We start from the raw sequence: 25082 nt of genomic DNA, 5'->3' as shown, positions 1-25082 counted from the left end.
ATGAATGGTGGTCATGGTTGCACACCAATATGAATGTCACAGAAATCCTACGAATTACATGTTAATCTCTTCATTTTACAGATGAGGAAACTAACCCAGGGAGGTTTAAAAACCTTATCCAGGTTGTTGTTGGCATCTGGATTTACTGATAGGGTTGCCAAGTGCAATGGACAGCAAGTCTCTCCACGAGGTATGCTGACATCCATGAAAGTTGGATTCCAAATGATCAGTAGGGTTATATGAAGGATGAGTGGACAGAGGAGGATGCTACTTGAAGGGAATAGTGTGTACCAAAACAGAATGTTTAAAATCCTGTTCAGACAGTGTCAAGAGTTGAACCCTGAAGAGTAGGTTGGGGCAAATTACGAAGGACTTAAAGATGTGGCGAGACTTGAACTCTCCCTGCTTCATCGTGATCAGCCACAGAACAGAAGATTGAAACATTCAGATCCCCATTTCAAATTTGAAATGATAGTGATGGGACTTGATGAGGAATTCTGGAGGCTTGATGAGCTGATGAGAGTCTCAACACTGAGGATGAAGGAAAGGAAAGCTCTCTGCAGGAACCACCGACGGGATTTTTTTTTTTTTTTGACTGATAGGGGTGGAAAAATGGGAAGAGTCTGAGGACTGTGCCAGGGTTTCTAAATTAGACTAATAGATGGATAATGACCAATAGTCAAGCTAGGGCATATAGGAGGAGAACGCACCAGAGGGGGAAGAATGATGGAAAAGCTTGTGGAATATTGAATGGGCTGCTTTAGGTGAGTCACTCAGGTCCAAAATCATGGCTGGAATTGCTCATCCAAGTGGCAATGAAACCCGTGTCCAAATTGAGTTAAATAGACAAGGTTGACTTTGCCATAGATATAAACAGATGTCCTATTAAGCAATATATAGATATATATTTTCATAATATATGTTATATAAGTTGTATATAAGTATATTATATAACATGCAACATAAGTATATATTAGAATGCTGTCGGGATACACTTCTTCCTGCACTCTGGGGATCTGACTGACATCTAACACTAAGGCATCCGCCATAATGATATGGTATATGTATACACTGTGAAACAGTCATCACAAGTTGCATTAACACCTCCTTAGAGTCACCATGTTTTCTCTTACAGGCAGATTTTTTTAAATACGCATATTTAAAGCTTTTATAGGAAATGTATATATGTGGAGAAGAAAAACTATCTGTAGATAAAAACAGGCTCAGAAGTTTGAGCCTTAGGGAAAGACAGAGCATTAGGGAAAATCCCACCGTCATTCAGGGACTCTAAGGCAGAATTTCGGCCTGAATGTACAGCCTCAACCACCCCATCCCACTCCTATCCAACTCTCTGCGCCCTCCAAAAAAAAAACAAACCAGCAAAATCTATCTGATAAAGAATGATTCCAAATGTTTTTAATCAACAATGTGTTGTTCCTCCCCAATACACAAAAGGAGTTCAGAGATGACATACTCACACAAAAGGAGTTCAGAGATGACATACTCACAAAAAGATGTTAGTTCCACCCAGTCGCTATGTGCACGTTGCTTGTTTCACAATCCATTGCTTCACTGAGGCTCCTCCACCCTTTCTCTTTTGGCTGTTAACCCATGCAACACTTTGAGTGCTCAGGGCTGGGTGTTTCTTTTCTCTCTTTCTGTCTGTTTACTCTTGATTTTGACCTTCAGGAAATAATGCACATATAAATAGACACAGCCCTATTTTCTTGTCCGTGTGTGTGTGTGTGTGTGTGTGTGTGTGTGTGTGTGTGTGTGTGTGTGTGTGTGTGTGGACACTGTATATATCCATGGAACTCTGATTCTGTTCATTCCAAAAGCAAGGTTTTCTTGTAGGGAAGATAAATATGTAATCTGGTTTGAATTTACACATTAATACACATTTATGTTATTAATAGCTCTTAACTAAATGTTTCAGGATTTTCACCAAGAATAACAACGCTTTTATTTTATTTTTTTAAATGAGTTAACTTGTCCTAATTTTTATTTTTAATCAGAGGATAATCACTTTACAATATTGTGATGGTTTCTGCCATACATCAACCTGAATCAGCCATAGATACATATGAACCCTCCTTCCTGAACCACCCTCCCACCTCCCTCCCGATTCCAGCCCTCTAGTTTGTCACAAATCACCAGCTTTGGGTTCTCTGCATCATACAGCAAATTCCAAAAAAAAAAAAAAAACCGTGTACCCCAGTGTTCATTGCAGTTATGTTCATAGCTTTAAAAAAAAGTCTATGGATTTCTTTCATTCTTTTCATTCTACGTATTTCCTAGCATTTATAATAGTTAGGGCATGGAAGCAACCTAAATGTCCATCAACAGATGAATGGATAAAGAAGTTGTGTATTATTCAGCTCTAAAAAGGAATGCATTTAAGTCCATTTTAATTGACTTTTGATTTACTCTTGGAAAGAGTCTTAAAATTAGAGAAAAGTTCCTCATAGATAAATAAGATTTGACAAAGACTTTTCACCTTTTCTTTACCTATCAACCTATCATTGTTGTTTGAGTTTTGGAAAAAGTCTTACAATTAAGGAAAGTTCCAAGCACCAGACAAACATTTTCACAAAACTCCCCTATCTCCCATATATCCTCCTGAAGTACCATTTATCTTTCTGAAATGTTATTTGTTTTCCGATAAGTGCCCCTCTTCCCCAAGTCACCTGTTTTTCAGAAGATGCCTTTATCTCCTGCTGCTGCTGCTAAGTCACTTCAGTCATGTCCGACTCTGTGCGACCCCAAAGACGGCAGCCCAACAGGCTCCTCTGTCCCTGGGATTCTCCAGGCAAGAACACTGGAGTGGGCTGCCAGTTCCTTCTCCAAACAAGGCTCTGCCTTCCTGGTCCAATTCTCCCAGGCAAGAACCGCCTTCCTGGGATTCTCCAGGCAAGAGTACTGGAGTGGGTTGCCAGTTCCTTCTCCAAGTAGGGACATTAGTCAATTTCAGCAACCTACTTTGCTTAAAACAAGATTTACAGAATAATTTTGATGTTAACTCCTTTAAGTAATTCAGTATCAACAGACTCTAGGGAAAAGGAATGAGAGGGCAGGGGGAGGATTTTTCTACTTTGATGAACATCGGGGGAGTCAGCAGAGGTCACAAGTATGTGCTGCTGTTTCAGGTTATTTCCACATTAGGTGTATGATTCACTCTGGCATGTCCTCAACCTGTTTTGGTTTTTTAAATTTTTAATTTAATTTTTATTGTGTATTGGAGTATAGTTGATTTACAATGTTGTGTTAGTTTCAGGTGTACAAGAAAGTGATTCAGTTATACATATATTCATTCTTTTTCAGATTCTTTTCCCATATAGGCGATTACAGAATATGAGTAGAGTTTCTGTGCTCCACAGTAGGTTCTTGTTGGTTATCTATTCTATATATAGTGGTGTGTGTATGCCTCAACCCATTCTGTATCAGTGGTGTATACAGTCTGAAAATCTAAGGTGTTTGGGCTCAATGGATATTCTGACCCATCGATGCCACGTCTTAGCCACTGGGCCACCAGGGAAGTCCACAGGGTGGATGTCTGGCAGATATGCACTGATGGACTCCAGATGGTTTTTACAGCACTCATTCATTCTGATTTCTCAGTGTCAGTGCTGTTCTAGCTGTTTACTGTTAATATCAACCTGGCTTACAGATCAGTTCCTAGAACAAGGTTAAGTGCTAGATATGTCTTCATCATTGTCATCATTACATCTCTGTACTTTCAAGAACTGATTTTTTTAATCATTTAGGTCAGTTTTAAATAAGCAGAGTCAGTATGACAGAGGTCTTTTAGCTACATATAAAGAGACAGAGGGTTTAGTTAAATCCTGATTAACTAAAGCTAGTAAATATGAAAAGGTATTATTGCTTAAGTATTAGTTTGAGGTTATAGTAAAGGGAGAACTATAAGTTTTCATGATAATTTAGTCATGGAAAGATAAACTCACCTTGACTTTGCCTATTTTAGCCAAATATTTTTTATTGACGTATAGTTGCTGTTGGTATTATGTAAGTTACAGGTATATAGTATAGTGATTCACGATTTTTAAAGGTTATACCTCATCTATAGCTATTATAAAACAGTGGCTATATTCTCGTGTCGTGCAATACATCCTTGCAGTTTACTTCATACCAGATTGTTTGCACCTCTTACCCTGCACCCCTATGTTGCCCCTCCCCTCCTCTCTCTCCCCACTGGTAACCACTAATTTGTTCTCAACACCTGTGAATCTGCTTCTTTTTTTGTTTTATCCACTAATTTATTGTCTTTTTTTAGATTCTACAGATAAGTGATATCATACAGTATTTGTCTTTCTCTGCCTGACTTATTTCACTTAGCATAATGCCCACCAAGTCATCTGTGTTGCTGCAAATGGCAAGATTTCACTCCTTGTTATGGCTGAGTAATATTCCACTGTGTACGTTTACCACATCTTCTTTATCCATTCATCTATTGATAGACACTTAGGTTGCTTCTGTATCTTGGCAATTCAAGTAATTTATTTTAAATACAAATACACACAAGTGTGTGTGCAGAGATAATATTATTATGGTTATGTGAGGAAAAAAAAACCTTTAATGTTACATATATGATATTTACGTTAAAAAGATCAGTCATGAGTTGGTCATTGTTAAAGCTGGACAATGGGTACATGAAGATAATTACATTATTTTCTCAACTTTTGTATGTATTTAAGTTTCATATAAAATAATGGATACAAACACATGCATACACACACATACATATTGTTTGGTTTAAGTAATCCATGCTGATCTCATCCATTCACCAGACTTCTTAGCTTGAACTGTAATGAGCACTAATTTTCTAGTGTTTTAGAGCATTTGTGACCCTTAGAAATTATCTGCAACAAAGTCCTTATCTTACAGATGAAGCAGTTGAGTCTTTATTGCCAAACAACACATTACTAATTAAGCCTTGTGACTGTGCCTCCTAATGTCCTAATCCAGCCTCACCAACAATGTCAGGACCAAAGCAATTAGTTATACCTCCCAGGGCGTCCCTCCTCACACTTTACGGAAGCACTTTTTCTCCCGTGGCCACTTCCTTCACTTGGTTTAGGTAGAGAAAGGTTATAATGTAAAATACGTTTTATTTCCATCTCTTATCACTTGATCATGTGGCCGTTTTAGTTCTAACTGTGTGGCATCCTAATATTTCCAAATAAATGTGCTGAAAACTGCTGTTTCAGATAAAAACTTGTAAAGCAAGGAATTTTTTGGTAAATTTGCTCTCTCACACCTGACATCATTTTTGTGTTCGTTTTCAAGTGGAAATGAAGTTCTTTGTGGCTCTGGTGCCATCGCCCACGACCTGAGGCATTCTCTTTTTCCAATCAGGGTGTCCTACCTGGTTGTGAATTCCTGAATGTCACCCACTTGTCCAGTTGGCCCCAAGGAGACTAGTTCTGTCTGGGAAAACAGTCCCATTGATACTCTGAGACAGTCCCTGGAGTTCGGCTCAATCTTGGACCAAGCAAATTGCAGAGAGGTCAGGCATGGACGTGCAGGCTGAAGTGAACCTTCCTCTCCACAAGCTTTTCTTCTTGACTTACTTGCCCATTGATGGGCCTTTTGGAGGAAAAAAAGAGATGGGACAATTATCCCCAAGGACCAGGCTTTTATTAGACTGTTTATTTCTGGATTTCTTCCTTTTTCAGATGGGTGAGTCAAACGAAGATATAGACCAAATGTTCAGCAATTTGCTGGGAGAGATGGATCTCCTGACTCAGGTAAATTCTCCTTCTTAACTTTCAAATTAGGGAAAAAAAAAACACAGTGTTACTGAATTTGATTCTAATATGACAAGAGAGCTATCTTTCTAACGACTGGAAATTGACAATGTTATATAGTCCTGCTCTAACTGTAGTTGGGGAAAAAAATAAAGCTTTTTTCCTGATTATACCCTTCTGAGTTCAGTTAACTGAATACATGGATCACACACACATTCTGTTATGGCAGTTCTCATGCTCATGGTGTCCCAATACTTAGGAATGCCAATGGAGGAATTTTCCCCAAGCAAACCCTCTGCAACCACCACCCTCACTGAACAATTTCCCTGGCAGTTACCTTTATGTAAAGGCTAATCAGCTCATGACTTTCTGCATAAAGCACTAAAATAAGAATCATCCAATATTCCTAAATAAGAAAGACAGGGATCCCAAAGTTTTCTACAAAATAAATGAAGACTAATCTATTTTTTATGTTTATTTTAGAAAAATAAATCAATACTAGTTAGCATCTACTTTATATTCTATATGAAATTCAAGGAAGTTCAGACTCTATGAAGGAAGAGACAAAAGATGAGACAACAGGCTTAGAGAAAAGGGGTGCTGACTAAAAACCAGAGGGATGGTAGCCACATTTCTGTAGATATGAGGACTTTTTTCCACCTGTGAAGGGGGAGGGTTTGTTGAACGTCTGCTTGTCTCTGTCCACTCACTTCTGCTCCATAGAGGAATGACTATCCTGTTTGGTCAGTTTGGGATTTTCATAGTTGAGTATTGTTGGTATAACCTCCAGAGTAAGATGGGGACCCCTCAGAGTGTCTTGGATCTGCCTTTACTGAGAGCCTTTCTGAGTTTTGATCTTCACTGTGCTCAAGTGAGCCCAGTCACAGGGTTTGCTTGGCTAAAAGTGATTAAAGGAGTTTCTTCCTAAAACTATTCCTTGCTCTTCTTTCCCTCTCTATTTTACTCAAAGCCTGTTACATCACACATTCATAGATACACATTTTGATAGAGAACTATTTCTAATTTCTTTAAGTAGCCTGATATATTCCTGAGAAAAAATGAGTTGGCTCCTCTAATTGCAATGTTATACTTCCTAATTATAGTGTTTAAAAAGCAACTAGTTAATGAGCATTTGTGTGTGTGTGTGCACTTCCTTTCTCTATTTTCTGTGCTCCGGTATCTGCCCCATAGTTTCTCTATCAACCTTCCCTTTTCTTGGCAATTTTTGCAAGCTTATTCTGGTTTTTAGAATGAATTCTGGGGTTGCAGTCACTCTTCCCTACATTTTATCCTTGATTCTAACTTTCTTTGGTTCATTTTTTTAAGCTTCTTGATTAATGGTCTTTTTTTTTCTACTTATAACTGATAGTATCTCATTAATTTATTCTCAAAAGTATAATGATTGCTTCTTTCAGAAATTTAAAACGTGAACAAGGATTTACTACATCAAATTAACATAAAAAATACACTTACTGTCATGAAAACATTCATGAGTAGGAACAGGTGAAATCACTTCTCAAACTACGGATGTAAAAATATTTTTAAATATTAGCTTTTAAATCATACAAGAAGTCACTTTTTCACTTAAAAAATAATGTTACTTACAAAATTAGTAACTTACTGTGTCTTCATTTCTTTTTAATGAGTTTTATTAAATAAGAGCAACAGCATTAACATTTTACTGTATAATAAAAGATTGCATCCTGAACAGTTCTTTTCTTCAAGTGACTAAATATTCCTTTCTTTGATGTCATAACTTAAGTCTTAATGAATTATATATATAGTGTATGTGTCACAAATGCACCATTACCAGAAGTTTTTTCTGTTGTTTATAAAAGCAAACAACTTCATTCTCATCAGTCTCAGTTGATCTGTTTTGTTTCAAAGTGTACTTTCTAGAATAATTTTTAACTTATTTTCTGTAGGGAAAAAATCACCTAAAATGTGCAAATAATACAGTTTTTAGAAAACATGTTTAGAGAGAACATGGGTAAACAGTAGACGATTCTTAACTTAATGAACAATTTGCCCTGCAAAAATGTGAGTATCCTGAATAACTTTGGGGCTGGGGCTCTGTTTTCACAGAGTTTAGGAGTCGACATTCTCCCTCCTCCAGATCCTAAACCGCCCAGAGCTGAATTTAACTACAGTGTGGGGTTTAAGGATTTAAATGGTAAGCATCATCATTTGTTTTCTTGAGTAATTTGAAATCATAGCAATGACTAAAATCTGTCAGAGTGTAATTCGCAGCACTAGAAAACTAGGAATACACTTCCTTAGTTCTACATATATTCTTTCTGAGATTTTAAAAATTGATTTCACTTAATTTTATGAAGAAGTTGTATGCAAAACAACACTGGTTTAGGAGGAAATAAACCCTTGTTACATAGTTGGGAGATCCAGCCTTCAGTCCAGGTGCTGTACACGGAGCCATTGTTCAGTGACTAAGTCATGTCCAACTCAGCGACCCCATGGACTGCAGCATGCCAGGCTCCTCAGTTTCCACTATCACCTGGAGTTGGCTCAAATTCATGTCCATCGGGTTGGTGTCCATGAGATCTAACCATCTCATCCTCTTCCACCCGCCTTTCCTTTTGCCTTCAGTCTTTCCCAGCATCAGAGTCTTTTCCAGTGATTCAGCTGTTTGCATCAGGTGGCCAAGGTATCAGAGCTTCAGCAACAGTCCTTCCAGTGAATATTCAGGGTTGAACCATTAGCATTAATGTAATAATGTGCTGCATGGTGTTCATGCTGATGATGTTGGGCAATAAATGATTTCCCCATGCTTTCTGATCCTTTGTTCCTGAGAAGGCTGTATTTCCCCCATTCCCATTTCCTCAATCTCGTTCACGTTGCACACAGCAGCTAGATTTGTCTTCCTCATCGTCGCTTCCACCCTGCTCACCCTGTGTTCATCACACTCACCATCCGGTGACTGCCTGATCAGCCAAGTGCGGTCCCAGCTTGATTCACGGCCATGGCTCCCTGGGTGCATGTGGTCTCATTAGTTTTCAGTATCCCATGTCTGATCACCACAGTAATCTCACACGTGGAAGAAATTCCAGCGAAACCATCCCCCCTCCCGCTCACTCTGAAAATCTGGGTCTGCTGTTTCCTTTAAGAGTTAACTCCCAGGACTTCCCTGTGGTGGAGTGGTTGAGACTCCTCCGTGCTCCCAATGCAGTAGGCCCAGGTTTGATCCCTGGTCAGGATCCCACAAACCATGTGGTGCAGTCAAAAAAACAAAACAATCCTTAACTACCAGTATTAATGTATAGAAAGTCTTGAAAACAACAAGAGAAAATTCTTTAAAAAAAGAGAGAATTAACTTCCAACTCACAGTCTTATGAAGTCTTCACCAGTTAATCCCAATTTTTCAAAAACATTTTTTTCACTCCTTAATGCCCTTTGTGCTTTGTTTCCTGCTGTTTATCATTAGTTGCTCTTTTGAGATGTGAGAGTTCCTATAGTTGGATGGTGTGCCCACAGAAACTCAATCCTCACCCCAAATCTCAAGGCATATTAAATAAATCCCAGTTGGTGGAGACCGACTCTCTTCCAAGTATATTCATTAGTGTTGCTCTGTTTGCTGCTGTCCAAAGACCTGGGAGAATTTTCCATCCATTTCCAGCCTCCCCCATCCCCTACTTTGTAAAACTCTAAGATCTTGCACCAGAATGCACAAGAATTTCCTCCATAGGCATCCAGTCAGCACTTAGATTTGACTTTATAGGTGGCCTGTGAGGATGCTCAATGTAGGGAAGGCATTTGCCTCCCTTTCTTTTTTTTTTGGAAGGAAAGGATATTTTTAGCTTTATTGAGGTTTAACTGATGAATAAAACTGTATGATACCTAAAGTGTACAACATGCAGATTTGCTGTGCATATACATTGTGAAAAGATTTGCCCTATCAAGACAATTAACCTATCCATCACCTCACATATTTACTTCTTATTTTAGTGAGAATGTTTAAGTTCTACTCTTTCAGCAGATTTCAATTATACCACACAGTGTTAGCAACTAGAGTCATCGTGGTATACTTAGATCCTCAGACCTTATTTGCCTTATAAATGTTCATATTCTTTCACCAACCTCATCCTATTTCCCCAACCCCAGTCCCTGGCAACCTGTACTCAAATTTAATCTTTTTTAAAAAATTAATTTATTTTTTAATTGAAGGGTAATTGCTTTACAGAAAAACTGACTCTTTACAATGACTTTCATTTAGTTTTTCCAGGTACACATCATTATCTTGCTCATGAATGTGATTTTCCCTATCAGAGTCCTTAAATGCACTGGAAGACCAAGATTTAGATGCTCTCATGGCAGATCTGGTAGCAGACATAAGTGAAGCTGAGCAGAGGACAATCCAGGCCCAGAAAGAGTCCCCTCAGAAGCAGCCTCCTTCAGCATCCCTGTGTGTGCCAAGTTTCAGTGATACAGCCTCTCTTGGTTACGGAGCAAATGTTGCTGCACCGAGTCAGTATGATGATGACTTACCACCTCCACCAGCTGATCCAATGTTAGACCTTCCTCTGCCACCACCCCCTCCAGGACCCATCTCTCAGGTAAGTCCATGGGGTCAGGACTCTTGACCTCTGCCACCCATGATCTCTGACTTTCTTCAAAGTGACAGTTCCATTCATAAATGTGTATGCCCAGAGCTCTAAGATTCAAAAAACAAGGATCCCAGATGTGTTCACTGCAGTCAGACATAAAATGGCCATGAAAGGACACGTTGGTGAGTATAAGGAACTTACTACGGCCATATTCAGGAAGTAGTACAGTTTGGCTAAAGTCTACATTTGTACGTGGCTTTTCCTGATAATACTCACCTCTGGGGGTCATACATGATTAACCTGGTATGAGCTGTGGAAATGATTTACACATTGCTGTGTCCCTGGTCCTTGCCCAGTACATAAAGAATAGAAGGCATTCCTTACATATTTCTAAATTGAACTAAATGGAATTTTGCTGAATTTGACAGCCTTGTTCATTGGCAAAGATATCACTTGTAAGGTCAAAGTTGGAAGGGGTGTTATGGGCAAGCAGGTGGTAAGTGTTTGATATTAATAGATTTCTGGGAAGTTCATATTGTCATTATTTGGGATGTCAGTTTATGTCCCTCATCAATGCAAAAAGGGTTCTTTAAGGATTTTGCCTAGGGTAAGCCACTTTTAAAATATTTCAGAGAAATAACCTAGCTCTATTTCCTGTGGCTCTCACATTTATTGTACTGTATGCTGATCAGTACTTATAAATACAACACTAGTAACCCTGAAAATCCCTACAATATCTTTTGGATGAATAAATATGAAATATAAACAAATATCAAATACTACTCATTGCTGTATTGTGTGATTCTTGTATAAAAATTATTTGAAAATTGGTGATCCATTTAGATCAGAGGCTTTTTTTTCCCTCCAGTTTATTGAGATATAATTGATGTATAATATTAGAGAAGTTTCAAAGGGCCTGGTTGAAGTCCAAAAAACTTTTCAGAGAGAATTTTGTACATTTATATTATTTACAGCAAGATACAGTAACATAGGGCTTCCCCAGTGGCTTGGCAGTAAAGAATCTGCCTGCAAGTCAGGAGCCACAGGAGACATGGGTTCCATCCCTGGGTTAGGAAGATCCCCTGGAGGAGGGCATGGCAACCCACTCCATTATTCTTGCCTGGAGAATCCCATGGACAGTGGAGCCTGGTGGGCTACGTCCATAGCATCGCAAAGAGTTGGACATGACTGAAGAGACTTAGCATGCACATATGCAATAACATAAGACTTCCCTGGTGGCTCAGTGGTAAAGAATCCAGCTGCCAGTATAGGAGATGCAGGTTCGATCCCTGGGCTGGGAATATTTCCTGAAGGACATGGCAACCCACTCCAGTATTCTTGCCTGGGAAATCCCACAGACAGAGGAGCCTGGCGGGCTACAGTCTTTGGGATCACAAAAGTCAGACACAACTTAGCAGCTGAGCACAAGCACGACTATACAAGTTTAAGTTACACAACATGATGAGTCTTAACCACTGGACAGCCAGGCAAGTACCAATACAGGCTTTTATCAACAGAAAGTGACTAAGACACTGGCGATATTGGGAATACTTACTCGCTTGTATGATTAATGGACTGTGTTGACGTCATAACGTTTTACAGGAAGAAGAAGAAGCTCAAGCCAAGGCTGATAAAATAAAACTGGCTTTGGAAAAACTGAAGGAGGCCAAGGTCAAGAAGGTAAACTACGAATCACTTTTACACGGGGCAGTCAAATTAACAACTTCTTCATATGCTTAAGGGTAAAAAAGTTTTACATTCAAGTGGTACTTTCCAATGAGTTGTATTTTTTTTAGCTTAAGGACAAAGATAAATTATTCTTTCCATGACATCAATTGCTCATTTGTGATTGATAAATAGGGAACCTATGTTAGTGTCAATGTGGACGTTTCCAGGTTTCTACCCCCAGGGCTCCCTCCCCTGAGGATGCCCTCTGGGTTCTGCTCACTCTTGGGTAATAGCAGGTGGCATCCTCTTCTGGGCCCATCTCAATTTGGTTAGAGTTCAGCTTCCACTGGCATCACCTCATTCCCACAGTTGCTTTTGTGCATGTCATATACCCCCTGGGGCAGCCCCTAGACTGCCCTGGGTGTCTGAGTTCTCTCCTGAAGTTCCAAATGTTATTCTGGCTGGTGCTGTGCGTTCAAAGTTGCATAGGTTTTGAGTGACCTGCCCCAACCCTGTGGTCCCAATAAGTGTGTAATTTATTGTGCATTTTCTGTAGCTTTTTCCAGAGACGCATTTACTGTATTGTATCAGAAACACACATATTTAACCTCAGTAAAAGCATCTGCCTAATAATAAAGTGTTAATAATAGTTAATTTGGTAAATTAAGAGAAAGATAAAGTCTCACCTCGACCCCTGAGGCATATGCTATGACTGAGACTCATTAAGAGCTTTTTAATTACAGTTGGGTGAATTATTCTTTTCATAGAGGGTGTTCGATTTTATGTTCCTGCAGCCTCTCTCATGGTTCTTTGAATGAAGGAGTTCAACACATGCTGATTGACATTTAATAAATATTCCTTCATTACCCCGGGATCCAGACAGTCAAGGTTCATCTGTGAGAATGTTTCCAGATCAGCCTGGTTCCTTTCATTTCAAGCATGCATGCACCTTCTTACTATTTCCCTTCCTGTTCTCTATGTGTAATTACATTCTGTGGTCGGTTACTGAGCTGATGCCTCTGTGAATCCCTGGTTAAATCCAGCTCCCCTTCTGCTCAGCCCGGGCTCTCAGTGCTGCCAGAGCTTGCCACTCCAGTCTCTGTCTCACGAACCTAGAGAACTGCTTCCACCTTGTCCTTTCCCTGAAAACCTCCAATACCTCCCTCCTCTTCCTCGTGATGTTGCCACCCATTGCGGAGAAATAGAAGCGACCCAAAGAAAGGTTCTACCAGCTCCTAACACAATGGCCTCCTGCCCGCCTGCACCTCTGGCCGCTGGTCCATAGTCTTGTCCCGTGGATGGCCTGTCGTGTTTCTAAAACCGGCTCCTTCGTGTGCTTAACCGGAGATGAAGAGGACAGGGACGAGCGAGCAGTATTTCCTGCTGGAGACCAGAAGCTAGAGAAAGTTGCCATAATTCAGTTGAGGTGAATTGTAGCGGCAGCGAAAAGCAGCACCTGCCTCTAGTCAGCAAAGTGTATGTGAAACAGAAGCCACTCTGATCGGGGGGAGAGAGAAGAAAATTAAGAAGCCAAGGTGTTTATTTTTTTCTCACTTGAGGTACTCGAGACTTATTTCTAAAAATAAAAGGCTGTGTGGCACAGATAATTAAAAAATAACTGAGTCATACTCATCTGTTAATAAAGTAAGTAAGGTATACTAACACATAATCTACAGCATGTTTTATAAAGGCTGGAAATCAAGTTGACCTGAAGTACTCTGTCCTCAAATATTCTGCTGGGTGTTGTCATCTTTTTGGATCAGGAATGATATACGTAGTTTGTGGTGCAACGTTTTTAGAACTGGAAAGAGTATCAGACTCACTCATTGACTGTATTTGTTTCTTTGTGGTAAAGAGTCTGCCTACCAATGCAGGAGAAGCCAGAGGTGTCGGTTTGATCCCTGGGTGAGAAAGATCCCCTGGAGGAGAGAATGGCAGCCCACTCCAGTATTCTTCCCTGGAAAATCCCATGGTCTTTACTACAATGGGTCAGAAAGGGGAAGTCTTTTCATTCTGGAATCATTTTGCCCTATATGATATGGTATTGATGTGAAATGGGGTCGCAAGGAGTCGGACATGACTGAGCGACTGAACTAAACTGATTGATGTGAGAAGTACTCAGCTTGCTACATCACGTAACCGTGCTTTAGGGTGTCATGTGCTGATACAGAACTACCCTTCAGCTTGGAAATGGGAAGAGAGCTGTGAAGAAGAGTCAACATGGTTTCTTTTCACTAAAGGTCACCTGCCTTCTCTTGGTTTTTTCCCTAAGTTTCATGATTGTGGACATTTGTAACTACATGTGCGTTAAATTTAGTTTGCAGTTTCTGCCAAAAGAAAAACCAAAACCAAGCCCTTTCCATCACTGCATCATTGTCAAACTATGTGTGCGGTTTGGTTTTTTTCTCTCTTTAAAAACAAAAGATAACACCAAGCTATGTTTTGTTTTTTCAAGAATTCCTAAGCGAGAAAAAATGTGGTCAAAAGTTATTGATTTTCCCATCGGGAACACTGTCCTCTAAATCCTAACATTGGTAGGGTTTCTTAGGACCCGTAGCTACTTTATAGCAATAATCCTCAGCAGAGAGCAATGGGTATGCCTTCTATGGAAAATAAGCCACGGTCATTCCGATATTTGAGGAATTTCTGTTTTTCCAGGCACCCCTCCAAGCGTGATTTCTCAGGTCAGATGAATGTTTTGTGTGGGTTTTTTTGGCCATGTGGTATGGCATATGGGATCTTACTTCCCCGACCAGGGATTGAACCCTGTATCCTGCAGTGGAAGGGTGGAGTCTTAAGCATTGAACTGTCAGGAAAATCCCCAGATGAATGTCTGTGACACTGTGGTATTTATTTGAGCCTGTTGTGTTAAATACATCAAAAGATGAACAGACAACAGAAACAAAGTGTCCAACTAGAAGTTCCTGGACTACAGGTTTCAAAGGGAAAAAAGTATTCTTTGGCCAAGCCTGGAATAAAAGCCTGATTCAAATGGCCTCTGCAGGAGGAAACGCACTTTACTGCCCCAGTGTTTGCATTTGAGTCTCACGAGTGCAAGTGGGGGAAGGGGAGATACTAGGTGCGCTTCTTCATGTGGTCTTTGCTGCTCCTCACCCAGATTCTTATCACCACCCACACCCTTGGTTGCTCTCAGTAACTCTGCACAGCAGTCCGCAGGCACTGTGTGCCCGTCACCATTCACTGCACAGTGTCTTCAGGATCCAACTGCGTGGGTCCAGCGAGGCAGTTTACCTGCTGCTCAGAATGTGGCCCAAACTTTAGGGGAGGAAGAAATGTTGCCAGTTGTATGACTTCTCTTTCCATCCTTTCGAAATACTTTTTATTTATTTATTTTTAAAATGTGTGTATTTGTTTGGCTGCACCGGATGTTGGTTGCCGCACACAGGATCTTCAGTCTTTGCTGAGGCATGCGGGCATCTTTAGCTGTGGCATGAGAACTCCTGTTGTGGCACATGGGATCTGGTTCCCCATCCAGGGATCAAACCTGTGCCCCCTGCATTGGAAGCGTGGAGACCCAGCCACTGGCCCAGCAGCAAAGTCCCAATACTTTTTAAATAAAGATGCACTTCCTATGTGACTAACCAGGACCAACCTTAGACAAACAATAGGCAGAACTTGTCTCTATCCCACACTTCTCTTTTCAAGCTAGAACAGAAATTTAAGCAAGAGTGTCTGGGGGTTCTGGGTGACGATGTTGCTTCAGGAATGCTCTGCTGGTGGTGTGTGGAGTAGCTTCAAGCACTGCAGGCTGTAGGTTGGATGGGGATGGTCTGGAAAGGGAAAGACAATCCCAGGTGGCAGAGATAGACTCTGAATCAGGGAGGACCAGTGATTTTGGTGGGCTTCCCTGGTGGCTCAGACAGTAAAGAATCTGCCTGCAATGCAGGAGACCCAGGTTCAGTCCTTGGATCAGGAAGATTCCCTGGAGAAGGGCATGGCAACCCACCCCAGTATTTTTGCCTGAAGAATTCCATGGACAGAGGAGCCTGGTGGGCTACAGTCCATGGGGTCACAGAGTCAAGATCTCCCTTATCAGAATGGAGTCTCTGAGGACTGGGCAAGGACTTTGCTTATTGTGTATTATTTCTGGTTTTGTGAATTGGTTTCTCCAGCACCTGTCTGTATTCTTGGCACATGAATGAGTCTGTGGGATACCTTCTTACCTAAATATGCAGAAGCAATAGAAGTGGAAACCTGAACCTTTCTCAGTGGCCTTCTCCAGTTGCTGGAATTTACTAGCTGTCCTGTGGCTTTATCCTCAGCTTGTTGTCAAGATACTTATGAATGATAACAGCTCGAAGTCACTGATGGTGGATGAGCGGCAGTTAGCCCGAGATGTTCTCGACAACCTTTTTGAGAAAACCCACTGTGACTGTAACGTGGATTGGTGTCTTTATGAAATATATCCAGAGCTGCAAATCGGTAAGTCCCAGTCCTAACGGCAGGCTGTATTCCAGAAACCTGTGGTTTGCTTTATTATATTATGGGTTTTGATCTAATTATGAAGAAGAGTTTTGTTCAAGGCTGTGAAGACCACCCCACCCATCACTTTCCTTATTTTGGATTCAGTGCTTGTCTCTTGCTTGATGTGTGGTGAAGAGACTCAGATGGAAGCAGGTGGCCAGACCCGGGGGAGGGTGTGCATTATTGCAGCTACTTCTCTAGCAGATCCAAAAGGAAAGTGAGTGACAAGATGATGCTTCTTACTGTTTAGCCAGCTGAGCCGATGGGCCTGGGTGCTGATCAGCCAATGTCTCTTTAAAGTTTGCTTCTTTAAACTCTAAGGCAGTCATCCCCCACCTTTTTGATGTCAGGGGCCAGTTTCATGCAAGTCAGTTTTCCCATAGACCTGGTCGGGATAGTATTGGGATATTTCAAACGTGTTACATTTACTGAGTTCACTGAACAGGAGCAGTTAGGTCTCTGGCAGCAGTACGAGCAATGGGGAGCAGCTGTAAATGCAGATGAAGCCACTTCATGCACTCGCCTGCCGCTCACCTGCTGCTCAGGTGGGTTCCTAACAGGCCATGGACCAGTACCGGCCTGTGGCCCAGGAGCTGGTGACCCCTGCTCTTGGGTAACTCTGCCCCGGGCCTCATGTCCCTGTCCACTTTTCTTCCTCCACGGCTCACTCACGTAGTATCTGATACTTTGTCTAGTGGAAGAGGCTCAGCCCCAAAGAGCAAAGGACAGTTGATAGAATTTGATGAACTAAAAAAGCAGTTAAAGAAAGATTCTGCTACTTCTCATTCTTAATCCACTCACAGAACAGTTGTCTCCCGGGAGAGTTGGGATATGGAAGAGCTGGGATACAGAATTGTTGGGATACAGGGTTGCCTGTTTTAGAAGCTTTGGGGATATGTCTTACTGGAGGAAATGATCTACAAGGAAATAATCCTCCAAGTTTTCTTCAGTTCTCAGAGTCAGATAGAGAAAAGACAGGAAGGAAGGTTTAGGGTTGGTTTCGATATTCGTATAATACATTGTGTTTTATATGTATTTTATATGTGTTTAGGGAGCAATGTTTTGTGGGGCCCCCAACCTCTAGGATCTAATTGCTGATGATCTGAGGTGGAGCTAATGTATTAATAATAATAGAAATAAAGTGCACAATAAATGTAATGCCCTTGAATCATCCTGAAACCATCCTCCATCTCCGGTGGGTGGAAAAATTGTCTTCCATGAAACTGGTCCCTGATGCCAGAAAGGTTGAGGACCTTTGTATAAGTGCTTATTAGTTATCTCACCAGAGAAGGCAATGGCACCCCACTCCAGTACTCTTGCCTGGAAAATCCCATGGGCGGCGGAGCCTGGTAGACTGCAGTCCATGGGGTTGGGAAGAGTTGGACACGACTTCACTTTCACTTTTCACTTTCATGCATTGGAGAAGGAAATGGCAACCCACTCCGGTGTTCTTGCCTGGAGCATCCCAGGGACGGGGGAGCCTGATAGGCTGCCGTCTATGGGGTCGCACAGAGTCAGACACAACTGAAGTGACTTAGCAGCAGCAGCAGCAGTTATCTCACAATTTCATTCAACGTTATTTACCCAATTACTGCCTAATTGTCCTCCTTCCAGACAGGGTGGAGGGCTATTTAAAATAGTAAAAAACCCAAATACAAAAAAGGAGCAATGGCTGACCACTACCACTATATTATAGGCTTATCTGCCATGTTTTTTTATGGGAAATAAGTTGAAGACCTGAGACTGAAGAATAGACATAACAGAGATGTTACAGTATGACATCATGTAAGAATTGCTGCTGCTGCTAAGTCACTTCAGTCGTGTCCAACTCTGTGCGACCCCATAGATGGCAGCCCACCAGGCTCCCCCATCCCTGGGATTCCCCAGGCAAGAACACTGGAGTGGGTTGCCATTTCCTTCTCCAATGCATGAAAGTGAAAAGTGAAAGTGAAGTCGCTCAGTTGTGTCTGACTCTGTGTGACCCCATGGACTGCAGCCTACCAGGCTCCTCCATCCATGGGATTTTCCAGGCAAACGTACTGGAGTGGGGTGCCATTGCCTTCTCTAATGTAAGAATTAGGAATTTCTAAAACCAATGAGAAGTATGAAGCATTGTGTTAGCTCAGTACCAACTTATTTCTTTGTTGGAAACCCTGCTGTCTTGGGTCTGAAAAAATGCTTTCTCTTGTTACATCAGAAAGGTTTTTTGAAGACCATGAAAATGTTGTTGAAATCTTATCAGACTGGACAAGAGACACAGAAAATAAACTGTTATTTTTGGAGAAAGAGGAAAAGTATGCTGTATTTAAAAACCCCCAGGTAAGATAATTTGTATATTGTTAAACCATATAAAATATTCATTCTGTAATGTCAGCTGTGTCCTCACAAGATACCTCACAAAATTTCACATTATTCATTATCTCACAAAATATCACAAATGTATTCCTTTCAAAGAAATACAAACTCAACGCTTAGGGGTCAGGACAGGGGCCCCTTGTGCCATGTGGGCCTGCCTCTCTGGGGTGAAGTAGGTTGGGGCAGTACAACCTTACTGTCCTAATTAGAGCAACTTTGTTGATGAAGCAGCTGAGTCTCTCTCAGTTTCTCAGGCCAGTTGGCGTTGGGAAAGTGCCTCTTCCCAGTTAACTGTGGTCACAGGGTGGTCTGCTCCTCCTAAAAAAATGCCAGGTGTTCAAATGAACACATGAACCTCAGCTGTAACCCAAAGAGTTTTCTTTTCCCAGCTGTGCCTACATGTAGCCCCCACTGTGCGAAGACCAGTGGGGCCCAAAACCAAAATCAGAAGTGTGAGGCCTGGGGTCTGTGTCTGGAGAGGGTGACCCACCTTGGTATTAACATTAGCCGACCTTCTTGCCAGGAGCCCCGAAGAATGTCTTTTTCAGAGAACGTGTTGTGAAAACAAATTAAGGCCACCTGCTTGCTGTATTGCTGTTCATTTCTTTTTATAAACATCTTTTATGTTTCTGACTTCAAAATTAATATCAATTTATTGGAAAAAAACTGAAAAGTAGAAGAAAGGAAATTTAAGTATTCCCACAGTTCAGTGATCATCACTATTGATACTTCAGGCAATTTTCGTTCCATTGTTCTGTTTCTTAACCGAAATTTGGTAGTGGTGGTGGTTTATTTAGTTGCATAAGTAAGAAGCAGAGACGGAACCACAATGGCATGCTTCCCCTTGGGTGCAGAAGGGCACCAACCGCCATGGGGGAAAATGACCTCATGGTCTCTCCCCTCCTTTCCAGCCTTTCTCTCCTGCCAAGGTTCATCTCTGACCATCTGGGACCAGGCCCAGCTGGAAGGAGAGTCATACAGGCATCACATTTACAACTTCCAGAAGGGGCTTTTATTTTATTTTTTATTGATTGATTTTACTTATTTGGCTACCCTGGGCCTTAGTTGCAGCACTAAGGATCTTAGTTGCAGCAAGATCTTTAGTTGTGGCATACAGGCTTTCAGTTGCGGCATATGCAGTATTCCTGACCAGGGATCATACCCGGGCCTCCTGCTTTGGAAGGGTGGAATCTTAACTTCTCAAGCACCAGGGAAGTCCCTGGGAGGGGCTTCTCCTTTAAAACAAAGTCTTCTCTCGACTTCAGTGCCCAGAGCCCCTGCCCAGCCAGCATGGGCGTGTGTATCAGTCAGGGTTGTGAACACAACCTGAGGGTCCCAGTGGCTTCTAGCAGCAGGTATCTCCTCTCTCCAGGGCCTGCAGGTCAGCAGGTCCTCTGTCCCTGGCTCCACAGTGTGAGTCAGATCAAGAGAGTTCCACATGCCTCTTACTGTCCTTAGACCAGCAGCCACCTGTGAAACACTCTCCTCCTGGTGAAGGGCAAGCGTGCTGGAGAAGCCGTGGAAAAACACCCTGCCAACTCTCAGGCCCTCTGCTCCCATGGACCCACATCCTGTTCTCCCACTCACATTCTGCTGGCCCACGCAAGTCACGTGGCCAAAGCGAGCATAAGGTGGCCAGGACGTGCGCTCCAGCCATCCCGGGGGGCGGGCACTGCACAGGTGACAGGCATCACTGAATTCTGACACAGGATGGAAGAGAGCTTGGGGTGATGGGCTGGGCTGCATCAGCTGTGCCCCAGTTCTAGCCAGGCTGGTTGTTCACCAGTGCCCCAAAGATAACCCAGTAATTTTTTAAATTTTGTTAAATTTTTTAAAAATTTGTTAATTTATAACGTTGTGTTAGATTCAAGTGTACAGGAAAGTGATTTGGTCATACACACACACACACATATATATTCTTTTTCAGATAATTTTCCATTACAGGTAATACAAGATACTGCGTAGCATTCCCTGAGCTGTACAGTAGGTCCTTATTGTTCACCTCTTTTATATATAGCAGTGTGTGTGTGTTAATCCCAGGCTACGACTTTCTCTCTCCCCTTGCCCCCACTCTCCCCTTGGTGACCGTAAACTGGTTTTCTGTGTCCGTGAATCTGTTAATATTTCTGTTTTGTAGATAAGTTCACTTGTATCATTATTTTAGATTCCACATATAAATGGTATATGATATTTCTTTCTCGTCTGATTTACTTAATATGACAATCTCTGGGTCCATCCATGTTGCTGCAAATGGCATTATTTCATTCTTTTATGGCTTAGTGGTATTCCATTGTATGTATATACCACATCTTCTTTATCTGTTCATCTGTCCATGGACATTGTTTGCTTCAAAGAGCCCCAGTGTTTAACCACCTCTGGGCCTTTACGCTGTTCCTCCTGCCCTGAATGCTCTCCTTCTTTCTTTTCCTCTATCTGAAGATAAACATCTTTCAAGGCACAGTTACAACTTACACCTCCTCTGTGAAGTCTTCCTTGATCATCTCAGCCCACAGTAATTTCCTCCTCTCTGCAAACCTACAGAACTTGGCTCATTTTTAATTTGTGCAGTCTTATACAGCTCCCCCATCTATAGATATATAGCCATCTACTTATATTTATCTTCTCAGTGTGATAAAATGATTCTTAAAACAGTGATATTTTACATGTGAAAAGTACAAATATTTACTCATGGATTGGTAAGTGTTTGCTTGATTTATTCATTATCCCAACAAGGTGATTTTAAACAATGGATTTGCCATTTCTTTCCTATCCTGCTGCTCTCAAAGCTTGCATTTTCAGAAGCTGTGAGAAAGAGGGGCAGACTGCAGCTGAAAGTCTCATTTCCCATTTTAAAGTTCCTTTATTTTTCAGCTCAGATTGTCCCTAACAGATAATGGATTAACTATTAAGTTCTGCCACTTGCTACAGAGCCCCCCAAATTCTCACCCAAGACCAGTCAGTCCTTGTAAGGATTGCCCTGCATGATCTCCAGCTTGGAATTTCATTAAAGCAAAAGCATAGTATAGTACTACCACCTGGAAGGGGAAAAGGTATTCAGAAGCTGAAAAAGTGAGAGGGGTCTCAGAAAAGATAATGGCTTCACAATACCCTCATAAAAGGAGACCCTTCGTAGTTCATAATGGAGAAGGAAATGGCAATCCACTCCAGTATCCTTGCCTGGAAAATCTCATGGACAGAGGAGCCTGGTGGGCTGCAGCCCATGAGGTCGCAAAGAGTCGGGCACGACTGAGCTACTACTAACACTTACTATAGTTTAGAAAGGCTCTTTCCCTGTCTGTCCTGCAGAGGGCGAAACATGCTCTCCTTTTCTCAAATGATGACGACCCACACACGCTCTGCAGTCTTCCTCTTGTTCCTCTCCCTTCTTTCAATGCATACATGATCACATTTTTCCAGGGCCCTAAAGCAAGTGTCCTTGCTAGCACCACACTCTGTATTCATTGTCAGGGCTAAGTTATCACGTTTTTTTTAAATTTTGGTGACATACACATAACACGGGGTTTACCATTTTAGTCACTTTTTGGTGTGCAGTTCAGTGGTGGTAAGTCCATCCACTCTGCCACACTGGATTCTTTCCTGTGGTGTTGAGAGCAGTTTAATACTGAGAAAGATCATGACAAATTCAAAGCTCTGGCACTAATTGTTCTTGGGCAGTCACTTATCTGTTTCCTTATCTGTGAAATAGCAGTCACACCTACATTGTGGGGTTGCTGTGAGGATGAAATGAAAAGTGTACCTGTAAAGTCTTAGTATAGAGTTGGGGCAGGTGGTATATGCTCCATATTACATTAATCACAGTCTGCAAGCCAAATACATAAAATTAGAATAATTTCCAAACCCTATAGAATAACCAGTACTTTGGCCACCTCATGCGAAGAGTTGACTCATTGGAAAAGACTCTGATGCTGGGAGGGATTGAGGGCAGGAGGAGAAGGGGACGACAGAGGATGAGATGGCTGGATGGCATCACTGACTCGATGGACGTGGGTCTGAGTGAACTCCGGGAGTTGGTGACGGACAGGGAGGCCTGGTGTGTTGCGATTCATGGGGTCTCAAAAGAATCGGACATCACTGAGCGACTGAACTGAACTGAACTGAACTGATAGAATAACCACACTAATTCACAATATGCTATCCTTTGAAATAATACATAAAAGTTTGTCTTTAAAAATGCATTAAAAGATAATTCAAGGATATCAACCTTGAACATTGCCTGGAAGGACTGATGCTGAAGCTGAAGCTCCAATACTTTGGCCACCTGATGAGAAGAGCCTACTGATTGGAAAAGATCCTGATGCTGGGAAAGATTGAGGGCAGGAGGAGAAGGGGGCGACAGAGGAGTGAGATGGTTGGATGGCATCACTGACTCGATGGACATGAGTTTGAGCAAACTTGGGGAGATAGTGAAGGACAGGGAAGCCTGGTATGCTGCAATTCATGGGATCACAAACAGTCGAAAATGACTGAGTGACTGAACAACACAGAAAGATAATTCAGTAAGATTTATGGAAGGAGTTGTACCTGGCTTATTTCCTCTGGTAACAATTTGTCATCGTGGTACATTGTATTTCTAGGAGATCTCCTAATTCTGCAAAGTTTGCTTTGCAGTTTGCTTCCTCTTTATTTTCAAACTTCAATGTAAGTAGAAATCATCCAGGAAGTGTGCTGGAATGCAGATTCTCAGGTCCCCTGAGAGTCCACTTCAGTAGGTTGGGGGCCCCGGGAACATGAATTTAACAGAGCACTGGGGTGGTCTGGGGGTCACACTTGGGGAAGCACTCTCATCATGTAAATAAACATTTGTATCTAGACTCAGGAGGCTCCTTAACTTAGTTACTACCCTCCAGGGTTATATACTGTAGTTTTAATACATTTTTTTTCAGGCATTATTTTATAAACTGTTTCCACCTGCTGTTGCTGCTGCTGCTAAGTTGCTTCAGTCGTGTCCGACTCTGTGCGACCCCATGGACTGCAGCCCACCAGGCTCCCCCGTCCCTGGGATTCTCCAGGCAAGAACACTGGAGTGGGTTGCCATTTCCTTCTCCAGTGCATGAAAGTGAAAAGTGAAAGGGAAGTCACTCAGTTGTATCCAACTCTTCACGACCCCATGGACTGCAGCCCATCAGGCTCACCCATCCATGGGCTTTTCCAGACAAGAGTACTGGAGTGGGGTGCCATTGCCTTCTCCGTTGTTTCCACCTAAAAGTCGTTAAATGCTTTAACTATGGTAATGGTTCTGCCTGACATAGTCCACAAGCAGATGTTCCAAAGGGATAATCATGGGAAAGGCGAGGACCCTGCCTCCTCCCTGAGTCAGGAGCTGCTGGAATTAGAGTAGGTTTGGTCTCTCTGCCCTTGAACTGCACTGACCTTCAGTTTCAGGGGTAACTGTGGTGGTAAGAGCCCACACATAAGATACATTTAGCTCTGGTGTTCATTCGCACTGCAGTGCTCTAGCTGTTTAACCTGGCTGAGCTTCAGTGTCCGAACCTGTAAAGTGGAGGGGACTGTCACTTACCTCGCAGCTTTGTCATTAGGATTGGAGGTGGTGTTTGTGAAGCACCTGACTGAAGATATGCCATATAGTAGGTGCTCCCCCCAAATCGTGAGTGCTTCTAAATGGTGGTCTTCCTTGCATTTGCTAAGCTGGTTCTCTTTCCAGAGATGTCCTTTCTGCTTCTCTCTGTCTCTGCAAGTTGCCAAGTAGCAAACTCTGTGTTTTGACTGACTCATGCAGTTTTTAAAAATTAAAATTGGTTGCCCACACTGATAAAAGTCCAGATTTCACACTTCTCTGGAGAAGCCAGAGTCTCTAGTCCTCAGGGACCCTACATGGTGACCAAGGACCTGGGATCTGGGATGCTCCACTATCCTCCAGTTCTGGGCTTTTCCAAGGGCCCTGGGGTCTCCAGGCTTCCAGCATTTGACATGGAATTCTAGACCATGGTTAAATTAAATGACAGTTGTATCCTTTGCTAGTGTTTTCTCTCTTGTGCTTGTTTCCTCATTGATTATACACCGTGCAGGGAAGGGTAGGTGTTACTTCTGGCCAGTGGGGCAGTGCTCAGCACTTGGTAAGCCCCTCAGTAAGCACTAGTCGACAGAGACCATACACTGTGGTCCTCAGTTTACCTCCTCCACGTATGTGTCCCTCTCCAGCAAGACCGTGGGTTCTGTGCAGTGGCTACCATGGTGATGAACCCTTACTGATCCTATCTTTTACTATTTT

The 25082-nt window shown here is 42.1% G+C and overlaps 1 protein-coding gene across 2 annotated transcripts in view; it reads left to right on the top strand.

The window, feature by feature from the left end:
* The window catches only part of APBB1IP (amyloid beta precursor protein binding family B member 1 interacting protein), a 77600-nt gene that overhangs the window by 32917 nt on the left and 19601 nt on the right, over positions 1-25082 (top strand). For both annotated transcript variants that reach the window (XM_070380932.1, XM_070380931.1), the window contains exons 3-8: positions 5694-5765; positions 7851-7938; positions 10047-10333; positions 11927-12004; positions 16276-16435; positions 18675-18796. In XM_070380932.1, the coding sequence (XP_070237033.1) occupies positions 5694-5765; positions 7851-7938; positions 10047-10333; positions 11927-12004; positions 16276-16435; positions 18675-18796 (807 nt within the window). The remainder of the gene's footprint in view (positions 1-5693; positions 5766-7850; positions 7939-10046; positions 10334-11926; positions 12005-16275; positions 16436-18674; positions 18797-25082) is intronic.

Source organism: Bos mutus, chromosome 13, assembly GCF_027580195.1.
Source record: "Bos mutus isolate GX-2022 chromosome 13, NWIPB_WYAK_1.1, whole genome shotgun sequence".
NCBI lineage: Eukaryota > Metazoa > Chordata > Mammalia > Artiodactyla > Bovidae > Bos > Bos mutus.
The sequence above is the reverse complement of the archived record's forward strand: the minus strand, read 5'-3'. Positions and strand labels throughout refer to the sequence as shown.